This window comes from Alternaria arbusti (assembly GCF_024043155.1).
Source record: "Alternaria arbusti strain BMP 1465 chromosome Unknown scaffold_15, whole genome shotgun sequence".
Lineage (NCBI taxonomy): Eukaryota > Fungi > Ascomycota > Dothideomycetes > Pleosporales > Pleosporaceae > Alternaria > Alternaria arbusti.
In genome coordinates, this window is record NW_026249955.1 from 100235 (window position 1) to 120936 (window position 20702).

General features: G+C 52.4%; 8 protein-coding genes across 8 annotated transcripts; 2 read left to right on the forward strand and 6 right to left on the reverse strand.

Moving 5' to 3' along the window:
- Positions 1-444: 444 nt before the first annotated feature.
- J4E86_008881 (uncharacterized protein) lies at positions 445-1205 on the reverse strand (the record flags this gene model as incomplete). Its single annotated transcript, XM_051449390.1, has 2 exons — positions 445-1103; positions 1151-1205. The coding sequence occupies 2 exons, from the start codon at positions 1203-1205 to the stop codon at positions 445-447; spliced, it is 714 nt and encodes a 237-aa protein (XP_051299244.1).
- Positions 1206-1617: 412 nt separating this feature from the next.
- J4E86_008882 (uncharacterized protein) lies at positions 1618-2220 on the reverse strand (the record flags this gene model as incomplete). The annotated part of the gene is made up of 1 exon (XM_051449391.1): positions 1618-2220. The coding sequence occupies one exon, from the start codon at positions 2218-2220 to the stop codon at positions 1618-1620; it is 603 nt and encodes a 200-aa protein (XP_051299245.1).
- Positions 2221-2898: 678 nt separating this feature from the next.
- Positions 2899-4263, forward strand: J4E86_008883 (uncharacterized protein; the record flags this gene model as incomplete). The annotated part of the gene is made up of 2 exons (XM_051449392.1): positions 2899-3036; positions 3109-4263. 2 exons carry the CDS (start codon positions 2899-2901, stop codon positions 4261-4263), a joined length of 1293 nt encoding a protein of 430 aa, XP_051299246.1.
- Positions 4264-4755: 492 nt separating this feature from the next.
- J4E86_008884 (uncharacterized protein) lies at positions 4756-5320 on the reverse strand (the record flags this gene model as incomplete). Its single annotated transcript, XM_051449393.1, has 3 exons — positions 4756-4856; positions 4933-5112; positions 5227-5320. 3 exons carry the CDS (start codon positions 5318-5320, stop codon positions 4756-4758), a joined length of 375 nt encoding a protein of 124 aa, XP_051299247.1.
- Positions 5321-8385: 3065 nt separating this feature from the next.
- On the reverse strand, positions 8386-9531 carry J4E86_008885 (uncharacterized protein; the record flags this gene model as incomplete). The annotated part of the gene is made up of 1 exon (XM_051449394.1): positions 8386-9531. One exon carries the CDS (start codon positions 9529-9531, stop codon positions 8386-8388), a length of 1146 nt encoding a protein of 381 aa, XP_051299248.1.
- A 2187-nt stretch (positions 9532-11718) lies between these two features.
- Positions 11719-13494, forward strand: J4E86_008886 (uncharacterized protein; the record flags this gene model as incomplete). Its single annotated transcript, XM_051449395.1, has 1 exon — positions 11719-13494. The coding sequence occupies one exon, from the start codon at positions 11719-11721 to the stop codon at positions 13492-13494; it is 1776 nt and encodes a 591-aa protein (XP_051299249.1).
- Positions 13495-14178: 684 nt separating this feature from the next.
- On the reverse strand, positions 14179-16873 carry J4E86_008887 (uncharacterized protein; the record flags this gene model as incomplete). The annotated part of the gene is given in 3 exon segments (XM_051449396.1): positions 14179-14253; positions 14265-16444; positions 16654-16873. The coding sequence occupies 3 exon segments, from the start codon at positions 16871-16873 to the stop codon at positions 14179-14181; spliced, it is 2475 nt and encodes an 824-aa protein (XP_051299250.1).
- Positions 16874-18520: 1647 nt separating this feature from the next.
- On the reverse strand, positions 18521-20671 carry J4E86_008888 (uncharacterized protein; the record flags this gene model as incomplete). The annotated part of the gene is made up of 2 exons (XM_051449397.1): positions 18521-20487; positions 20542-20671. 2 exons carry the CDS (start codon positions 20669-20671, stop codon positions 18521-18523), a joined length of 2097 nt encoding a protein of 698 aa, XP_051299251.1.
- Between the last annotated feature and the right edge of the window lie 31 nt (positions 20672-20702).

Sequence of the window (20702 nt, forward strand, 5' to 3'; positions counted from 1 at the left end):
TTCACAGTTGAGCTGATAGCTGATGCGATTGCCTGTTCGCATCCGTGCGTGTGCAGACGCTGGGACTCGAGGCATGGAATGTAGACTGATCGCTGCGGACAGGCACTAGGTCAGGCCCCGCTCCAGGGCTGATGACATGCCGATGGCAGCGTGGGGGCTAATGCAGGCGATAGGTGCGATTGCGCAATAGGTCCGAAGTGCAGAACACGCGGGGTGCGAGGGGCTGCGAGAGAAAGGCATGTCGAGGTCGGGAGTAGTCATCACGAGCTCGTGCCACCCCACCGACCAGGCAGCGATCCGCATGGCATAAAGCATGAGAGCAATTCGCAGATATTAGCTCAATTGTGAATGTGTTCATAGATATGACAGCCTCATTGCGCCGTGACCCTGGGTATCGTGTTGACTCCGCAAATGCAACATTACACGTCGTGAGATATATCGTCCCTACTGCAGTTCGACGCCTTCCCGCTCAGCTGCCTGCAATATGAAGCTCCTAGTCTTCGCATCTGGCGCGAGGTCCAGCGGCACATGGCCATCGGTGTCCTTCTTGTCGTGTTCCGCGCCCATGGTGAGCAGCAGCAGCGCCGCGTCACCATGCCCCTCGCTCATCGCGTGGTGCAGCGCTGTCATGCCATCCATGTCCGTCGCGTTCAGAGGGCTCTTTGCATCCAAAAGCGCCTTCATCATCGGCACGCTGCCCACCGCCGCTGCGCGGTGCAGTGGAAGCTGGCCTCGCTTGTCTTTTATCCGTGCTGACGCTGGCGGCTTCTGTGCGAGCAGTGTGCGTGCGATATCGAGGTTGACTTTCGACGCGCAAAAGTGTAGGGCGGTCTGACCGTTATTGTTCTTCGCGTTTACGTCGGCGTCTTTGGAGAGCAGCAAGTCTACTATTGGCTCTGCGTCTTTCCGCGAGCATGCCATCATGAGTGGCGTCCAGCCTGAGCCGTCTGTGATATCGGCATCGAACGACTTGCTTTGCACGAGTGTTTGAACGATAGCAAGGTGATTGTAGGACACGGCCCAGTGTATTGGGAGGCGATCGTCTGGGTCGCGGAGGTTTGCGAGCTTGGGGTTCGCGGCGAGGAGGGAGTCGACTCGGGATGCTGGGGATTGTTAGGCCTGATCTCGTAGCTGAGGGTGGGACACGCACTTTGACCTTCCCGACACGCCTCGTGTATGGCGTACTTGGCCTTATATTCCTCCATGGTGTTGCGGATGATGGCTAACGTTGACGCGTGTGTTAGGCAGTTCGCAGCTCGGCTCCCAAAAGTTAACCCCGCTATGGCCGAGGCGTGGAGATCGCCGTGGCGTGACGTAATCATTTGGCTGCTTTCATCCTCAGAACGCGCCTCGTCAACAAAACTCCTGACATTACATGCCCCATTCACATTCTGAATGAGTGCAAATTATAGCGATGCCTTAGATCTATCGTATTTGCTACGACCAAGTTGTCTGTTCTAATGCCACATTTCGGCATTGAATAGTAGGAAGACCAGCGTGTCCAAAATGCGTCATCTCCGTCTCAATTGTCTCTCCAATCTATCGGTATCGCACCAAACGTCCGCCCGTTATAGACTACTCGCTTCCATCTAAAGAGGGTATGTGGCCCTCCGCACGCTAGGCGGAGCCTTTGCTATACCTCCAGGCAGTTCCCTTGTGTCCTCCGCTACTCAGAGGGGCGCCATTGACTTTGCCCCAGGACATTTCGAGGACTGACCAGGTGATCGGAAGACTAGAAAGGTAGACACGATCGAGTATCAGATGCTCCATGTTCTCGGCAAGAGAGACAATAACCGCGAGCTGTCCGTCGATCATAGGCTCTCCTGGATACATCTGATCTGGATACAACTGATCAAGCCATTGCCTGGCTCGGTCTCTTGACGATGATGGAATAACTTCCCTGATGACCCGCTCGTACGCATTTATCTTACTCCGGAAGCGGGGGTCGAAGATAACGTCGAAGATCCAGGTAAATTTTGGCGATCCGTTCATGGTCATAGTGAAGGAACGAATGTGTTTTGCGAGATCTTGACGATCAACAAGCGTCTCGAATAACAACATCAAGTCTATACACTGCTTGGTCGAGAAATTGAGCTCTCGGTAGAGCTGTGGTTCTGCAAGTGATCGATAGTACTTTGATGTCATCGAAAGAGCAGACGCTTCCTTTCCGACCAGTTGCTGGATAATCTTTTCGTCTAGCTCGGTTGAGAGACGATCCATAGTGGGTGAGTAAGGGAGGGCCAGAGCGACTGATTTCTTGTGTTGATGATACTTCTCACCCGAGCGCACCTGATTATATGGGTGTAGTATCGACTTCGTGAGTCGTGGATAGCTTGTTGGCGAAGAGTCGCGAGAATGAGCAATATGTCGTGACTGCGCACCGCCGATGTATGAGGATGAGCTGGAAGTCTTTGGAGAGTTGGTCAAAGGTAGTTTGCGAGATGACCTGCGCGTTGCTAATCGAAGGAGCGAAAGTGGAAAGGGCACACCTGCTGTATCAGAGGCACGGACCTTCTTACACGTGCTCGCCCTCGTTACTCACCTCCAGGGCTGGGCATTAACGCGAGCACAGTGCAGACCGTCCAGGTACGCGAAACGGCGCGCCAGCGCTTGATATGTCGGATGTGAAGTCGTGTTCGACTGGTGCTCAAGTTTCGGTTCCGATGACGCCTCGACAACATCTCAACCAGAGTTCACTTCACCCCAGTCATGTGCTGCTGCTGCTGCCTAAAAGGACGAAAATATTTAAACTCTCGCCGGTCGGGTCTCACCTACAAAGACACACATTTCCCCATACGTTCTGCGCAAAGACAACGCACTCTCTGGAGGCACAACCTGGTCAACACATCTTCCGACATCTCCGAATAGCCGCCTCTCAACCGCAGTCACCATCCAACGATGTCGCTCTCGGAACTTTCCACTGAAATCGACGAGATGATCATACAATACCTCCCGCAACGTGCCGTCCACAACCTGATGCTTACAAACAAGTACTATCGCAAGATAGCGGAGCCGTATCTTTACAGGAACGTCCAAGTACGCAGTCCAAACATACTCTCCATACCACGTCTTCTACTAACTCTTATCAGCCGCAGAGAGCTCTCACAGCACATCCGGAGCTTCGCCTTCGATATTGCTAACGAGCAATGGGAAGCAGACCTTCATTATCTTCGTTATTACGATCCGAACAATACCATTGAGAAGGCCAGTAAAGACCTCTCCAAAAAGTCATCAGAGGTACAGAAAGCTCTCAAAGACCTCGCGTACCCATTGAAAGAGCCTCTGTTTGACGTGACGTGGTATTATAGTATGTCCAGAGAGATCTGGGCTATAGATGCTTCGCTGGCTCTTATACTCTGTCTCGCAACCAACCTCGAACACCTTCGGCTGATGAACATGAGTTCTGCAATCATCGAAGCCGTCTGCCCCGCACGCTGGCAAAGACTCACCAAAAGCGCATCTTTGGGAGTCTGGCCTTTGGGAAAGTTGAAGAGCCTAGATGTATACCTTGGAAAGGAAGCGGCTATTCCAATATTGGCACCTATAGAGACCTTGAAAGCCAGCGGTGCCCGAACTTTCCCCAACAATACCTTCCACCATGACTTGCAATGGTCACACAGAGGATCTAAAAGGATTACGTTCTTGCGTAACCTGGAACTACAGCATATCACTTTGCAGCCGGATCAGCTTCATCGCATGCTAGAACTACCGGAAATGCATGGTATACAGAGCTTGAAGATGAAGAATGTCTGCATCGATGGTCCCTACTACGACTATAGCCGGTTGGGCAGACTCTTGCGTATCCTTCTTCCGTCACTGAAGATATTCGAGTGCACCCACGGGACTACCGGTTGGACCCCCCGGACCAAGAGACCTTTCACCAGCTTCAAAGAACTCACACAATTACAGGAGCTCACAATAACCCTCGAACTCATGACACCCCAAGATCGGCTCATTTCAGATACACCTGTACATCTTTTTCACCCGAAGGGTTTCTTTCCAGATAGCTTGAGGGCACTCCAAATCAGGCACTTCCCACGAAGCCTTATATACGACCTTGTTGATAAGATATGTCTGAACTCTCAAACCAATAACTATCTTCTCATAACTGCTGCAAGCCTTGGCCTGTCGAGTTTCGACTTGGGCATAGCTAGTGGAGCTCGTGAGGAGCCGGGGTACAAGTCAAAGCTTTTGCTATTGCTGAAGGAAACGATCTGCCGCTTCAAAGACTTTGGCACTTCGATGGAAATCTTGAGTGTATAGATAGAGACTGCGTTATGACCCGGGACGCGGAGCTAAATGCATGCGACGAAGAAAAAGGAATCAGATGTAGGTATCGGCCGGATGATTGCTGGGCACGATGGAAGATCAAGCAGGAACTGAGGTAGGCGTGGACTGGAAGTCGGATGAGTTAACGAGCAAGATGGGGGAGTGGAACGGACAAAAGTCAAACATACGACGTGTGAATAGTGGCAGACTGCTAAGTAGTCTTTCGGTATCGAACATGTAGATGGAAGTATGTTCAGTGTAACTTAGAAGAAGCATGAACATATAATTCGTAGTACCACAAGTTGGAGCATGTAGCTAGTGATATATGTGTCTCAAACACTTTCATTTTATTTCGATCCTGATATCCACGAACTATGCAAACATATGTAGCGCCCGAAGCCCCCTGTAGTTCAGAGTTTTGACCGCCTAATAGCTGTGCAAGTTCGTATGGAAGATGTACAAAAGGTGAAATATGGGAAAGTTCGATCAATCCTCATAGTCCTCCAAGTACTCGCCAATAAAGGACTCAGCTTGACTTTTGAGGCCTAAGCCCGCGATGAAGTCCGCAGCTTGCCCTTCAAGCTGACCTATAGTTTCCTTGATAAATCGGTGCTATAGGAAGATAATAAGCGTACAGCCTCCCGCATTCTCATCGCAGCTTACTGACCTGGAAAGGCTTGTTATCTTGGTTGTGGAACACGAGGAAGAATATGGTAACATCATCGTTTGACCCGTACTGGAACGTCTCGTCGACCGTGAAAGTGAAATCTTCACCGCCTGTCTTCTTCGATTTGAACTCTTCGAGCTTGTCGGATTGCACATAGAGGAGGCCGTTTTTGCCTGCTCGTGATGAGTCAGCCTGGAGACTTCGAAAGAGGTATAGGGTCTACGTGCGACTGGACGCTACTGTGTAGTTGCAGACGTAATACTCTTGAGAGCGAGTTCCTAGCCACTGACTCCAGCTCACAGTGATCTTTTTCCTCTCCTCACCACCAAGGGACTCGGCGGGGACGAGAATTGTGTTTCCTTTGTTGACGTGGTTATACACCATGGTGAGATAGTGTCGCTTGGGTATGAGACGAAGTAAGTTTAGAAGATGGTTGTTGTAGACTGCTGATGTAATGATAGATGGGTGGAGGTATTTGCTGCTCAACACCGTCTCTTGCGCTATAGTCAATCATACCGCCTTGAACTTATACTTATGCAACCGATTTGCTCATGTCATTGTACTCCAATGTTACCAATAAACATGGCGTGCCTCAGACCATCCGCATCGACCAGATCCCATGTGGCGGCGAGACGGGTCAGCATCCTCGACAGCTGACAGGTGCGCATCGCGACTTCCAGACCCACCTTTCCTTCGCATCACCACGCCTTCGTCTGCGTCCTTGCATACCTTTGCCAAACCTAAGCTGCTTGTCTTTTAGCGCTGCGTGGCCCTCCACGTTTTCGGGCACCCCGCCTTCTCGGCCACCAGATGGACCCTGGAAGCGTGCCAGACTCGAGCTGAGAACGCCACGATTTGGCATCGCGCGAACAACATAGACACTACCATGTTCTCGTCTTATCTCTCATGCGCAAAGCCATATGCGCACAACACAGAAGCGGCAGAGCTATTGCGAAAGCGATCGCATCTCGCTTCAGTCGTCCGGATGCGGAAATGCATCGTTGTTCGTTGACTTCTTTGGTCATTGTGGCTTTCACGTAGCTGCCGCGTCCCCTTATTTGTCGACCGGAAACCACCGAGCCGGAGGATAGCCTCGAAGTTGACGCAGCTTAATCAACAAGCCGTAGCTGATTGGGGAGTAAAAGAACATCGCAGCCTCGGCAAGTGCATGCCCAGGTCCACGGATGAGCAGCGCGTTGAACTCGAGCTAACCGAAAACGCGACATTACGTGAACGCGACTTCTTGTCCGCAGGGTGAGCGCGTCTGACTCATACTGCTGCCTGATTTTCCCTCCCGAGTTTTAAGGGCTACAATTCCCATCGTAGGCGCATTACGTTTCTCGTTCTTTCTTCCAGTCATGGACGAGTTTCCGAACGAGCTGCTCCTCCAAATATTCAGTCTCCTGCACACGCCGATAACATGCTTCTCTTCACCGCGTGTACCCGCTCCTTCGCGAGAACTCCTGGCGTTGTGTCGCGTCTGCCGAAGCTTCAGAGATGTCGCGAGATCGCTCATCTACGAATCGATTGAGCGGGCAGGCGACATGGATAGCCAGGCTTATCGCCAGCTACCACGTACTCTTCTCGAAAACGTGGAGCTGTGTGGGTACATCAAGAATCTGAGACTGAAGATGGAAGACGGTTTCGAGGTAGGCGATTTTTGGGCGGGGCATAGCCTGCGACCCGAGAACGAGCTCGATGACGAAGAGAACGAGGAACGTGCGACTCAAGATGCAGGATGCGTTCGCTATCAGAGACGGCATCGGAAGATGCTGGATGGCAACGGAAGTGATGTTGACGAAGATGTGAACGACGTGCCGGATTACACGCCAGAAGGCTACGTGTGGCTCGGCGAACTCATCTCGGCTATGAATAGCAATCAGGCACATGCTTCTGACCACGACCTTCTTGAGCGCGCTATCTTGGGAGAAGATGTGCTACTCACCCCATGTGTTCTTGCTGCATGTAATCTGGAACAGCTTTGGCTCCGTCTCCCAAAATCACAACTGGACGAGGGCAGCCCAAGCTTTTTGCTCAACAGCATCGTCCATAGTGCCAACGCGGGTGGGTTCAAAAGGCTCAAAGTCCTTCATCTCGATGCATACCAGAGCGGTATCGAGTGGCCGGTCCGTAACGCGCTACCTTTGTTTCTGCTTCCAAGCTTAACCGACCTAACCCTTGGTAACTGTGGTGAGACTGATCATGGACGCCCGTGGGCTGTTGGGCCAGATACCGACGACTCTGCATTCATGGGAGACCCTTGGAAATGGCCAGTTCGCAGTTCTTCTATAGCCAGACTATCGTTGCTATCTCCACGTTTCAGCGGTTCCATCGCCGCGAAAATGATAGTTGCTTGCAGGGCAATCACCGACTTTGAGGTGGTATCACCGTACGAACGTCGACCACGCGATTACGAGTTCTATGACGATGTCAGGACGGCACTAATTCAACATGCCAACACTCTCGTCAGCTTGTCACTTGGGGATACACTAGGAGTGATCTGGCGAACTTTCAATTCAAGTCCAGGTACATTCCGAATGAGCAGCTTCTTCGGCTCACTAAATTTCCTGCGAGCGAAGCCATACTTACTTCTCGGCTACGATGGTCTCAGCCAAAATACTCCGAGTACGTTATTGACAGAAACATCACCGATGCTAGCAGACACTCTTCCAAACACACTCGAGCACCTATGGCTTGACGCACCTGGCAGGCCATGGTATATGAACATGTTGCCGTACTTCAGGGGACTGTTCAGCGCCGTTCGAAGCGGACAGTTCTCTCAACTGAAGAGTATCCATATTCATTGGCACCTTTCAATGTCGGATCGAAGTCCTCACCCGAGGTCCATCATCGACCACGTCAGAAGCTTGACGTACCTTCGTGAGGAAGCGTTGAGGGTTGCAGGATCCATTGCCTTTGACTTTACTGTACGGTTAGCCTACCCCACTCCAGGTAAGTCACGACTAGTTATCTTTTGACATGTAATTTGGGGCGCTAAGCGGCTCCAGAGTATGCGGACGATGGGCTCAAACATCTCATCGAGTATAACAGCGAGAAAACCTGGTCGGAACAACCAGCTCCACTGGCTTACTGCAGAAGATCAGACGAGGATCGTTTGGTAGGTCCGATGTACTACGTTGAAAGTAGTACTTGTGACTTACCTCGGCAAACCACAGAGGAGATGCAAGATGACATGGATCACGGCTACTGGAAAGCTTTACCACCGTCTAATTATTGGTGGTAAGATGCAAACTTGTTCACGGGATAGATTGGGATCGAATTGGGTATTGCGTTGTTGGACGTGCTGGTTCGAAATTGCGGGCACAACGCAGTTGAATAACATAGCATATCATCTCAACGCAGGTGTATCTCCTAAACATATTGTTTCAAAGTATGCAGCAGTGTATATAGACTTGGGTATATTACAATCATTCAAACGCATCTAGTCTCTAAATCCCGACGACTATAGACACAAGACCAACTACAGCCAGCAGTCCCCAAGAAACACTCATTCCCATGGCCCCGCTGTCAACCTCAGGCGTACCGACTTCTTTCACGTCATCGATCTTGCACACGGTTTTGCATCCCTTCTCCGCTCTCTTTCTTCCAAACAAACTGGTGATATCCCTCTTGTTCTCCTGAGCTTTTCCTTCATAGGGTCCACTGGTGTTGAACGTCATCTCGATCCACTGAATGTGGAACTCGGCACTGTCGCCCACATCCATCTCGCCACTCCACTCTCCACCATCGCCCCACATGTTCAAGACCAGAAAACTCTGCTCGCGGGGGACAGAGTATGTGTTCGCGGCGACCTGCTTCTGGTTGAGGTACCAGTAGCTATTCTTGGGCAGCCAGTCGATGCGGTGTGTTTGCCATTCGTCCCAGCGGGGGAGATCGGTGGGGCCAACGGACGCAGCAGCGACCTCGTTGCCGTCCTCGCCTACGGAAGGCTGGTTCGTGTAGCGGATCTGGTCTTTAGGATCGTCGGTCAGAATCTCGATATCGGACTCGTTATCGTCGTCGAAGAAGGTGAAGAACCCTGCCACCGCACCCTTGGCACCCTGCACACGGCCATACATGCGCATCGAAACGTGCATGAGGTTCTTCTGCTGGTTCTCAATCTCTCCAGCCGTCTGGTAGTCATCCATGCGCGATGTTCGTAGTGCGAGGTAGGATGTGGAGTCTTCTTCACCGAGGAAGATGTTCGCGAAGGAGTTGTTCATCGGTACGGGGAAGTCTTCGGTGGCGGGCTTAGTCCAGTTCTGGATCCCCCAATCGTAGTTCCAAGCATCGCTGTTGAACAGATCTGGCTGCCATGTGTTCGCCATGCCCGCGATCTGACTATCATTGAGGAGCGGTGGTGAATCGCTCATTGCGCCTGGGAGGTTTCGGAAGTCGTAGAAGCGGTAGTATTGGAAGTACTCTGGCGTTTGCGAATCTTTGCCGGACTGGACGACATAGCAGTCGCAGTCTGGGTTGTTGTCCTTGGGTGCCTCGTTCATGGAGCTGGTATACGGGTTGGCAGCGAGTGCAGACTGGGCGAGTAGTGCCGTAAGAGGCAGGAGCAAGGCTCCTAGTGGCGGAAGGTATGACATGGCGTTCGGTATGCTTCGAATTTCGTATCGTAGATGTAGTGACAGTATCCGAATGATTAAACAAGGATATGGATATGTAAAATGATCACGGTTGATCGACGGCTAGTAAACGTGAAGAGAATAGCGAACGAGTGTCACCTAGCCATCAGCGATCAACAAGAAGAAAGAAACGTGAAAGCGCTCAACAATGCTGCAACAAAACTCGCCGATGTAAAGAGACGATACCTAAAAACCAAGAGGGTCAGCGCAAACGCGGGCTCCGCAAGCTCATATACTAAAAACGTGCAGTAAAGCCGCTCGCTACTCCGCTTACACGGCACCACCAGTCAGGACAGTCTCGAACACCGCCCACAAGTCGTGCTTTTTCTCTCTAAACAGGCGCGAAGCTTGTCCAAGCTACCCTTCGCTAAAGTATGTCTAATCCCATTAAAAACCGCGCGCTCGAACTGGAGTCAAGGCACTAAGGCAAGCAAGCTGGCCCAGGCAGAGGCAGCAAAGAAAAAGAGGGATATACGAAACGAAACGCGCGACACATCACACCAACGCACGCCATTGTTGGCGGTGGTGGTGCTGCACTCAGCCACACTGCTTCTGGCCTTTTGGACCGTATGGCACGTAACGGACAGGGGGTTAGGGGTCGTGTAATGTTTGCAGCGCATTCCTATAGGTGGCGCAGGGGGTAGGTTGTGATCCGCCCCTGGTTTAGGCTGCTTCGGGGGTCTCACTAGCCGTGATCCGTGATGTGCCAGCGGGAGTTTCGACGTAGGCGCCAAGCTTGATGTGGCTTGAACGTCCGACTCTCCGGACGACTCGGAATCGTCTCGTGGCATTGAGGGTGCTGTGAGACTCTCATATTTATGGGAAGTTATCTCAGTATATCAAGTGAGGCTGTGTCTGCAAGCATCCGGGCGTTCGATCCAGGAATGAAGAGAGTGTTGGCTTTGTAAAGTTGTAGCCCGTCATCACGAAACATGCCAGGGTTTATGGGTCACCAGCCACATCCCCACATGGCCGGGCGCTAACCGACGCACCTAAGTCTCAAAATAGCCCCGATTCAATATTTCTGAGATGCGGCGCCAACGACGAATACGTCCTACTGAGACGGCCATACGAGCACGTTTTCGCGTAGCTGGCAACACTTTCACCTGGGCAGTTTGTCACAATCTCGTATCTTCTTCACTGGCGCGGGGTCTGGAGGACTTGGGGATCTGGCGATACGGGTTGTTGAGGGGTAAGTATTGACATGTCCATGACGTTTTCGATGTCCACGCGTGTGTTGTGTTGTGTTGCTGAACCGGCTATAGTAACGGCAACGATATTGCGACCAATATATTTGTCGGCCGGGCCCCTGAAAAATTCGCCGGCTTGTATAGACAAGCATTGCTTCGGTGTACGACGCTGGGCGCCACAACTTGGCAGCTCAACGACTCCTTTTGATCTATCGTAAGTCACGCGCGAGCAGACCGGTGATTCAGAGTCGCAGCATGCATTAGAAGCACCGTCGGGTTCGATATGGCAAGGGTCATGACGAGTGTCTGGGGAATATGTCCTTCGATATACAGGACCCTCGTTCAGCATGTCTAACATTGCGTTCCATCATAGCTGCTAAAGAAGACTTCTACAGATGTTTCCAGACCTCATTCACGTTGTTTTGACCAACTATCCGGGGTGAACATACATGATACGGCGTCTCTAGCATTGGATCCGACAGCCGATACGTTGTGTCCCTGCCATCTAGGTATCTTCACCGATTCGATATTCTGGTTCCCTTCCATCCCATCCATGGTACTGCGATGACGCAGAGCGAGACGAGCCACTTATGACTCCCGAAATACATAACTACCACATACGCAAAAGGTACTCCTCATTAAATGAGAGATCGCAATCCTTAGAGTCTACGTATCTTCAAATTCTGATCGGAGAGACCACATGCCACACAATGGCCGTCAACAAACCCAATCTCGTGCAATACTACTATGTTGTCGGTTGACAATTGAGCAAGCTCTCAGTAAGCAATCGCCTTGGTCGCATGAGTTTGAGCATGTGATGAGAACCAAACAACCTTTCACCTTTGTTACGCGACTTGCAAGCACGCTTCGCTCAATTTAAATTGCGAACGTAGGTAATCCACCCTCTCTTATCTTTCCATCTGGCAGTTCTGAGCTTGCCCTCTGGAATCAGTACAGAATGTCAATGTACAAATTATCAACGGAGCTGGACGAGAACATCCTTTGGCGGTTGGTAGAAAGGAAAGATCTCAATGCGATGTCGCGAGTCTCTAAGTATTACCGCGAGATAGCGGAGCCCTTCCTCTACAAAGACCTTGTCTTCGATGAACATCAGTACTTTCGGATTACCGTCCTTTTTCTCACTATCGTTCGCCGACCGGATCTAGCAAAGTATATCAAACGCGTTACACTGTACCAAGAGTGGAACGCACGTCCAATCGAGCTCAGCAACGATACATACTACCGGGAGTTCTTCAATAACATCACCACTGTAAGAGACATGGTCGATGATATCGGCAAGGACCTGGACTGGGAGGTTATCACCCGCTGGTTCGGTAGTATCTATGACGGAGGAGAAACATGCGACGGCGCATTGGCTCTCATCCTTTGTCTCGCCCCAGATCTCGAGCACTTAGATCTCGGATGCAGGACTAACACACTATCGATCACAACGAAGCTCCTGGAACATGAATGGAGACCCCGTCGTAAGAGCCCAGAAATCAAACCTTTCGGCAAGCTGAAGAGTCTTTGTGTAGGCGGAAGTGCATACAGAGCGGCACCTGTATTCCCCTGGATGCAATCTTTGAGCATAAAGTACAGATACAGATCTCACCTGCCTGGAATCATCTACTTTCCCTATCGGAGCCCCGATACGAATTTACGAATCCTGGAGATGAAGAACGTCGACGCTAGTCCAGCTGACTTTGAGAAGCTTCTTTCGTATGCGGAACTCAGCAACCTCAAAGAACTGAAGGTCCGCGGACTGTACATCAGCTACGATAGCGAGTGGAAAGACTACGATCTTCGACTGATGACCCAGATAATCGAAGCACATTTACCTGACCTGGAGATTCTGCATTGGTACGAGAACGACTGGGATCGAGACGCCCAGTTTTCCCCGAGGACATTCGGCAGCTTCAAGGGTCTGTCCAAACTATCAGACCTGAAGGTAGACGCCCACGTTCTAGCAACTCATGATCTTATCTACAATCGACGTGCTGAAACGCTGGCCCTTACACGCCCTGAAGAGTACCTACCCGACAGTCTCAAAGCTCTACACGTCGCATCTTTGAGTGCAGAAGACGAACGAGTCAACTCGATCCTGGAATTGGCCCGTACTCTGAACCTTGAGACCGTTGAGCTGTCGCTCAGCTTGGAGGATTGGGACTCTGGCTGGGGCTATCGTCCGGCAGGAGTCAAGGAGCTACGCAAGAGCCGAAGGAAGTTTTTCCGCGAATCTGTGGCAAGTATGGCTGTATTAGGCACAACGATGCGCGTCTGGCGACAGGAGGGCAGATACAAAAAAGAGCGGCTCTTTGCTTCAGCATTTCAAAGGCTGTGGCCCATATGGGTCGACGTTGAGAGGCATCACTGGTCTAGACATGTTCGCGATGCATGGGAAGCTATGAAAGGAATCCAGACTCCTCGTTCAGACGACGCTCTTGGTCTTCGAGATTATGGGCAGGACCGAGTAGATCAAGGTGATAGCAGCGAAGAGGGTGACAGCGATGTTGACAAGGACGGAAACATTGTAGGCCAGGATGGGAACAGGAAGAGGAGCGATGGCGAAAAGCAGGGTGGCGACGAGAAGCAGGGCGGCGACGAGAAGCAGGGCTATGACAAGAAGCAGGGCGACGATAAGAACCAGAGGGACAACGGCGCTGGAGATATGGCAGCAGAAAAGGGCAGTGACGGGGATGAAGGACGCTCAGAGCCTGTCGCGGCTAGCAACTAAGATGTAATTTCCAACTCTTGTTACGTCATCATCACATTATCTTGCAACAAGCGATCTTTGGTTTCTGACTGCTTCTTCTTGCATCTTGGACTATCTCATCTCTGATGCTCACATGCTCGCTGCATATTACCATATTGTCGCCCTTGATATCTTCTTAGTCTCCAGAGAAGTGACATAGTTCATACGATGATCTATAGATGGCAAGCTACTTACGACGCTCACTACTCCCGTGATACATCACCATCCCATACGCAAAGGTACTCCCTGAATGAGAGAGATTGCACTCAACAGACTCAACACTGCAGCATCAACGGTAGCTTATCCCTAGAAATCGTTATCAAATGATGATGAAGGCGACTGCGAACGCAGTCACATATAACGAACACTTCACAACGACACTTCAATCTTCATCATCATGTATTCTTGCACTACATGTTACATATCATACTACAACAAGCCACTCATCACATCAACAGGATATATCCAGAACGTATAGAAAGGACCTCAATCTTGTATCCCAATTCCCTCCTCATCATCTAAAACCAACACTTTCCATACCCCTTATCGCACCCCAGCCCACACGCCCAAGGATCAATCGAGCACCTCCCACTCTGCTTGCAGCAACATCCCATCTCAACACCGAAAAGCGTCTTGTAGCCCGCGCAAGTCTGACCACCATTGTGCTCACCGCACTTTCCGTTGGAAGAAACGGGCAGCTTGGTAGGTGTGGGTGTAGCGGTGGTGGAGCAGGAAGTCGAGCTGGGGCGGACGATGGCGGTGGAGAAGGAGGAGGAGGGGAAGATGGGGGTGGGTGTCATGGTGGAGGTGGCGTAGGGGGTGGAAGCTGCGCTGCTGGGGAGGGTGGCGGAGCTGGAGGCGGGGGAGGAGGAAGAGGCGGAAGAAGCGGCCGGGCTGCTTGATGGGACGGCCTCGGAGTTTCCGGGGGTAGAGCTGGGGTAGGCGGAGGAGACTTCAGAGACGGCGGAGCTGGTGGGGTAGCTGTCCTTGGACGCGGAAGCAGACTCGGCAATTGAGGTGGAGGAAGCAGAAGCAGCGACGGAGGTGGAGTCGTGTTCCTCGGGCTTCTCAGATACGGGGGTTGAAGCCGATGCGGAAATGTACTCTGAGGCAGAAACGGATGCAGAGAAGTACTCAGAGACCGAGGCAGAAGCCGATGCGGAAAGGTGCTCAGAGACCGAGGCAGAAGCTGAAGCGGAAACGGACTCAGAGACGGACGCAGAAGCCGAAGTAGACGCTGAAGCGACAACGGAAGAAACCGTCTCAGACGTAGGGATAGCCGCGGTAGAGGAAGCAGAGTCAGACTTCTCGCTGGCGCTGGAGACAGCAACGGAAGAAGAAGCAGACGAAGAAGAGGTCGAAGGGCAGTTGCCGTAGACGGGGTTGCAACCAGCACCGCAGTGGTCCTCAGAGGTACCGCAGTATCCCCAAGCAGAGCAGCACTCAGACTTTACGCCCTCCAGAGTGCTGAAACCGACACAGGTGTATCCCTTGGTTCCACCGCATGAGCCATCGCGAGACTTCTCACCAGAGGTGGTGGGAGTAGCAGAGGCTGCGGAGGAGACCTGGCTGGCGCTTGAGCTAGCATCGACGGTGGTGCTGGAAGCGGTGGAAGAGACAGCGTCCTTGCTGGCGCTGATGTCGGCAGAGGAAGAGGGAGCAGGGCTGGTGCTGGCAGCAACGGAAGAAGCGGCGCTGCTGACAGCCTGAGCACCGCACTTTCCGAAACCAGCCTGGCATCCGGCGTCGCAGTAGACATCAGTGTTTCCACAGTATCCGTACTGGGAGCAGCACTCGCTCAGACCGGCAGGGCCGTTGAAGCCAATGCAAGTCATGCCACCTTTTGCCGCACCGCAAGATCCGTCGGTAGTGGTGGGGCCGGTAGGAGTAGGGACAGGGCCAGTGACGCTGGCAGAGACGGTAGCAGAGGCAGAGGGAGAAGCACTGGGCTGGGCACCGCACTTTCCGAAACCAGCTTGGCAGCCAGTCTGGCAGTGGTCGGCGGTGTTGCCACAGTAGCCGTATTGAGAGCAGCACTCGCCGAGGAGACCGTCAACGCCAACCCAGCCAACGCAAGATTGAGAGCCACCAGCAGCACCGCACATACCGTCCTTGGAGGTGGGGCCGGTAGGAGTGGGGACAGCAGACGAAGAGGTACGGGTAGAAGACGTGCTGGGAGGAGCGGGGGTAGAGTCGCGGTACCAGTTTTCCTTGGGATCCTGCATACACTCGCCCATGGTGACAGCCCTGAGACCTTGAGCGTAGAGGTAGTCGAGCATGTATACGGTGAGGTTCTCGGCGGTCAACTGGTGGATGTCATGGCCGATGACAAGCCTATCACCGTCGTATGGGTCTCCGGAATTACGGGTATCAATGCCCTCCTTGAAATTGTCCTTGGCGACCTGAATCTTCTCGGGAGTCAATTGGTTGTAGTCATCGGTATCGAGGTCAAAGTATGAGACAACGTAACCAAGATCGGCCATGACTTCCTGGCAGCTTCCAGTGCAGGAAGAGTACGGTGGGCGCATGTAGGTAGGGTATTTGCCGATGATGTTGCGGATGGCCATCTCGTTCTTAACCATTTGGTCGTAAGCCTCCTCCTTAGTGATGGCACTGAGGTCCTGATGGGACCATGTGTGAGAAGCGACCTGGTGGCCGTTGTCGTACATCTTCTTGATGACACCCGCCCAGTTCTCGTCGATGGCGCCCTTGCCGATGTTGTTACCAGTGATGAAGAACGTGGCGTGGGCTCCTCGTGCCTCGAACAGTTCCATAACGCCTTCAGTGTAAATGTATGGACCATCGTCGTAGGTGATGGCAACGGTTCCAGGGTTGTTGCAGACGTAGATGCCCCCACCGCCATAAGGAATGCTTCCGAGCTGTGGGCGAGGGTCGTTGCGGGTGCTTGCTCCAGCAGGAGTCTTGTTGGCGTCTGTTGTACTATCAGTAACACGTTCAATATGCAGAGTACAGGATATGTCATACCACATGCGGGTCCAAAGTTGAACAAGCAGTCGGGTGCTTGGCAGTGTTCTTGGGTAGTGCCGCAGTATCCCTGTTTATACTGTAAGTACACGCTCAATTCATGAAGTGTCTCAGTCGATATACGTACAGCGCTTGAGCAGCACTCATTGTCTGCACACTTCTGGTTGCCGCCATCCGGACCGCAACGTCCGTCAGTGGACTGTCGGGGACGAATGACGGGTCCTGCCTCAGCAGCATGACCGCCTGAGTAACCAGCAAGAGGGTTGCTGGCCCTCAATTGCCTGGGCAAACCAACGATCCTTGGCATACCCTCCATGCCATGAGCGGCGACGAGCGGTGCTACCAAGGAGGCAGCAGCGATTTGGGAAAAACGCATCTTGTAGAATTAATGTTTACAGCACCAGTATAATAGTTGTAGTCGACTTCGGTTGGGATAGTGAAAGCGAGTGTGGTTGACAGTAACGTCAATTAATATTAGTCGATATGAAAAAACGAGTGACGGTCGCTATGCGTGCAAAGACGAGCAAGACGAGTGAAGAGCGTAGGAAGAAGAATCCCGATGTACTTATATCACATAATGCCATAGACGCACCTCCAAGGGCGACTCGTGGCGGCGTAGCTGCGAGGAGTGGAGCCCACTAACTGGAAGAAGTCAGCACACTATTATCAGCAGCCAAGAGCGCGGCCCTGGGAAACCTTCGTGGGATACGAAGAGGATGTGGAGACGGCATGGTACTGAGACAGCTGCGAAGGCGCCTAGTATAAGCCACCACCAAATGCTACAACATGATCTGGCGTCCCCAATGTGATAGTATGTCTTGGTAGCCGAGCAGACCTGGAGGCTTGACAGCTTCCAATTCCTAGGGACATGTCAATCTCGAAGAGGGATAACAGAGCCCGAATCTGTCCTGTTCCTGACGAGGCCAAGCCTTTAAACCGCTGGGGTCTAAATATATGAGCCGCGATGCTGGTTGTGACCGGCTCCCGTCGCGGATATACTGAAGTGGGATGATCGCCGGCGGGGCCCAACTCAACAATAGGCTAGAGGAGTACTTGGCATCACAAAAACATCGTGCTTTTCACGTGTTGGCTTTATGTGGCGTTCAATGGCGTCTCGCGTAGGAATCAGAGGCCGTTTGCTTTCGGCTCTCTCGGTACGCGGCACCCATCAGAGAGCTCTGAGATTGAAGGGCTCTGCGGAGGCCTTCGCTGCTGGTGTGATCGGTGACCGTAGGATACTACTCGCAATTTCGATGCGATATCTGTCACTGTCAGTCTGGAAGCACTTTACTCGTGGTTCGTGCTGTCAGCGATGTCAGTGTTATCAACGAACGGCCGTTGCGATGCCTCGTGCCGTGGTATTGGGAATAAGCGACAGCGCACCAGTAACGGTACATCGTCATGCACGCCGTTCGTACGATGAGACTTTGAATCGCATTTCGTCCAGCCCTGAGACGAACGCCTGAATGCCAAGCTCAGGAGAGCAGGATTGGGAACGCCCCGGTGGTCGTCCGCTGGTCGCGATTCGATGCTAGGAGGCCCCTGAGGGCCTTCATTTCCACTGCCAAGCTCGAAGCGAGCGCTGGCGTCCGCTCTCGATAATCGATAATGCCGCGCGCGGCAACGAACCACCGGCAAACAAATCGCATGTGCAATGCGATGTAGAATGTTTGGAGAGCTCGCTAAGGCAACGTGACCAGTAAGTACAGTGTAGAGCAGCCAACTGTTTAATACAGATCTGCTGCTGCGAGCAAGCGGCTAAGCGGCTGCGCTGTTCGCTTTAGCTCCACGGTAGTGACTTTGGATAGCTGCATTTGTTAGTCGCTCAGTTGTGGCCGGCTAAGGCAGAAGCGCCACTAGAAAAACTTCAGCTGGTCCTTGTATACGATGTTACGAAGAAGTGGAAATTGACGGCAATGCCGAGTAAAAGTGGGTATCATTAAGTTCAAGTACATGTCTGGATAAGAGGTATAGTATCATGGTTCGCGATGCCGACGCAGAAGCACAAGTATGCTTTGCTTAATCATTTCTTCACAATGCGCAAGAGAGGAGCGATCCTCGCTCGTTTGCTCAGCCCGACACGGTATGGCACCTTGCCAGTGTTCGCTGGCGATGCAGTTGTAGGTTTTATTTTTCGTTCTGGAGTCTCTGACGCCACAGCTGGAGAGGGTTTCGCTGGTGGTTTCGAATGGCTGGCAGTCGTGGTATCCGTAGCGTCTGGCGATTTCCCGTCATCGGTATCATTGCGTGTGAGTTTAGAGTCTTGCTCTATCTCCTCTGGATTGGACCCGGGCTCGGTCGTTTGTACAACTTCTTGTTGATGCTCTACTTCCACGGCTTGTTCTAATGGTTCTGGGTCAGGTTCTTTAGGCGAAGCAACAGGCGCGACCTTCTTGGGCCGACCGCGTGCCTTCTTCTTCGCAGGCGCGATCTCAGGCACGGTAGAGTCCGTCTCAGCAGGTTCGCTCTCGGCTGGATTTGATGTGGGCTTTTTGCGCTTTGCCTTCTTATTCGAGGCAGTGGTAGAGCTTGGGGGCTGCTTCGAAACGGCAAGTGGTGACTTCTTAGGTATCACTACCTGAACTTTCGTAGGCGAGCGCAAATCGGAAGTTGGAGTTTCTGTGAGGTCGATAGGCTCTGGTAGTATGGCATCATTCGCCACCGCAACATGAACCACATCCTGTGCAACGGCTTGCGTATCATCCCTCTGATACTGGTCTAGACTGCGCATAATATCTTGAATAGCCTCAGAGTCCATCGCCGGAGTTTCGTCGCTCTTGTTCATGACCGGCTTGGTTTTGGGTGGACTTGGTGGTGCAAGCTCGTCGTGGCCAACATTGTTAGTGACTAGCCAGTCGATGGTCTGTATGACGTCACCGTTGTTTTTCTTGAGGGCGCCAGAAGTCGTTGAAGGTGTAAATCCCATGTCGCAAATCTGCCGGACCTTTTCTGGTGTTGTAGGGTTGCTGGTATCGGCTGTAGCCGTCGTTTGTCGCCTTTTACTGACCTTTTTGGCCTTCTCGGGACGGACAGAATAGTCGATGGGCTGCTCCTCTTCAACCTTGAGCGATCTTGAGCGGCTGGGCCGTGGCTTGTATTGCTCCTTTGGCAGGCCAATATTCGCAAGATCGTCGTCGGAGCTGGCGACAGGCACTTGTGCGGATTTTGAACGACGAGGTGTCGTCTTGACTACCTTGTGTTCACCGCGCGGAGTCTTCTGTGGTGCAGTTGATGGTATATCCCAAATATCGGCAGAGCTGGCTTCAACTGGTGTCGCCTTTCGATCGGCGTCACCGGCTCCATTACGGGAAAGTTCAGTTCTCAAAGGGCTGCCTTTCAAAGGACCACCAGATCCGCGCCTGCTGCGTTGAGATGCGCTGTACTCATAGCCTCCCTGTGACGTCCGGACTGGCGTGGCTGACGGAGGATCATTTGAAGGGGGGTCACGATCAGATGATTCAGTCTGTTCCGTCGCGTCTGCCGGTGTGAACTTCATAAGATCTGACCAGGGTATTGAGGGCTCTGGTGGAGGTATGTAACGAGGTTGTTCACTGTCGATCTCTTGTCCTATCGTGAGTGGTGCATTGACAACATCGAGGATATGTTGCTGGGTCATAGTAGCGTTGGGAACGGTACTAGAAGGCTCAGGGAACATGGCCGGTTCGTGGAGGGCGTAGTTGTCGCGCATAGTTCCTTCTGGGAGCCATGGTACTTCTTGAGTTGATTCGAGGGCCGCGTCTGCTCGGCCCACAGGTGGAGCGTTGAACGATGGAGAACTACCGAAGATGGATTTCGGAGCCTTCCCATACGTGACGGGCCCTTTCTTAGCAGACACATCATTGAATGGTTTGAGCGGACTTGGATCAGCTGTGGTCTTTCTCTTCTTGTTTGGATGTTCAGGCAATGACACCGATGACTGAGGCTCTTCCTGGCTCGGCTGTGACTGGAGATGGTTCCGGTGCGCCTTTTCAATGGCTCGCTTCAGAGATTCTGGGCTGCATGTCAGCTCGGTCTGATGACATGATGCCGTGAACTCAGCCCTACCGGTGGATCCCGTGCCGTGGGTGTCATTGCTGAGTGGCTGTCCGGACGCGTCTGCTTGTTTGGGCGGCGGGAGGTCGCCCTCGAGATCGCCGTCCGACTCCTCATCAGAATCCTGTACAATGCGCGACATCGTTGTTCCCGCCGTGTGTCTTCAGGTAGAT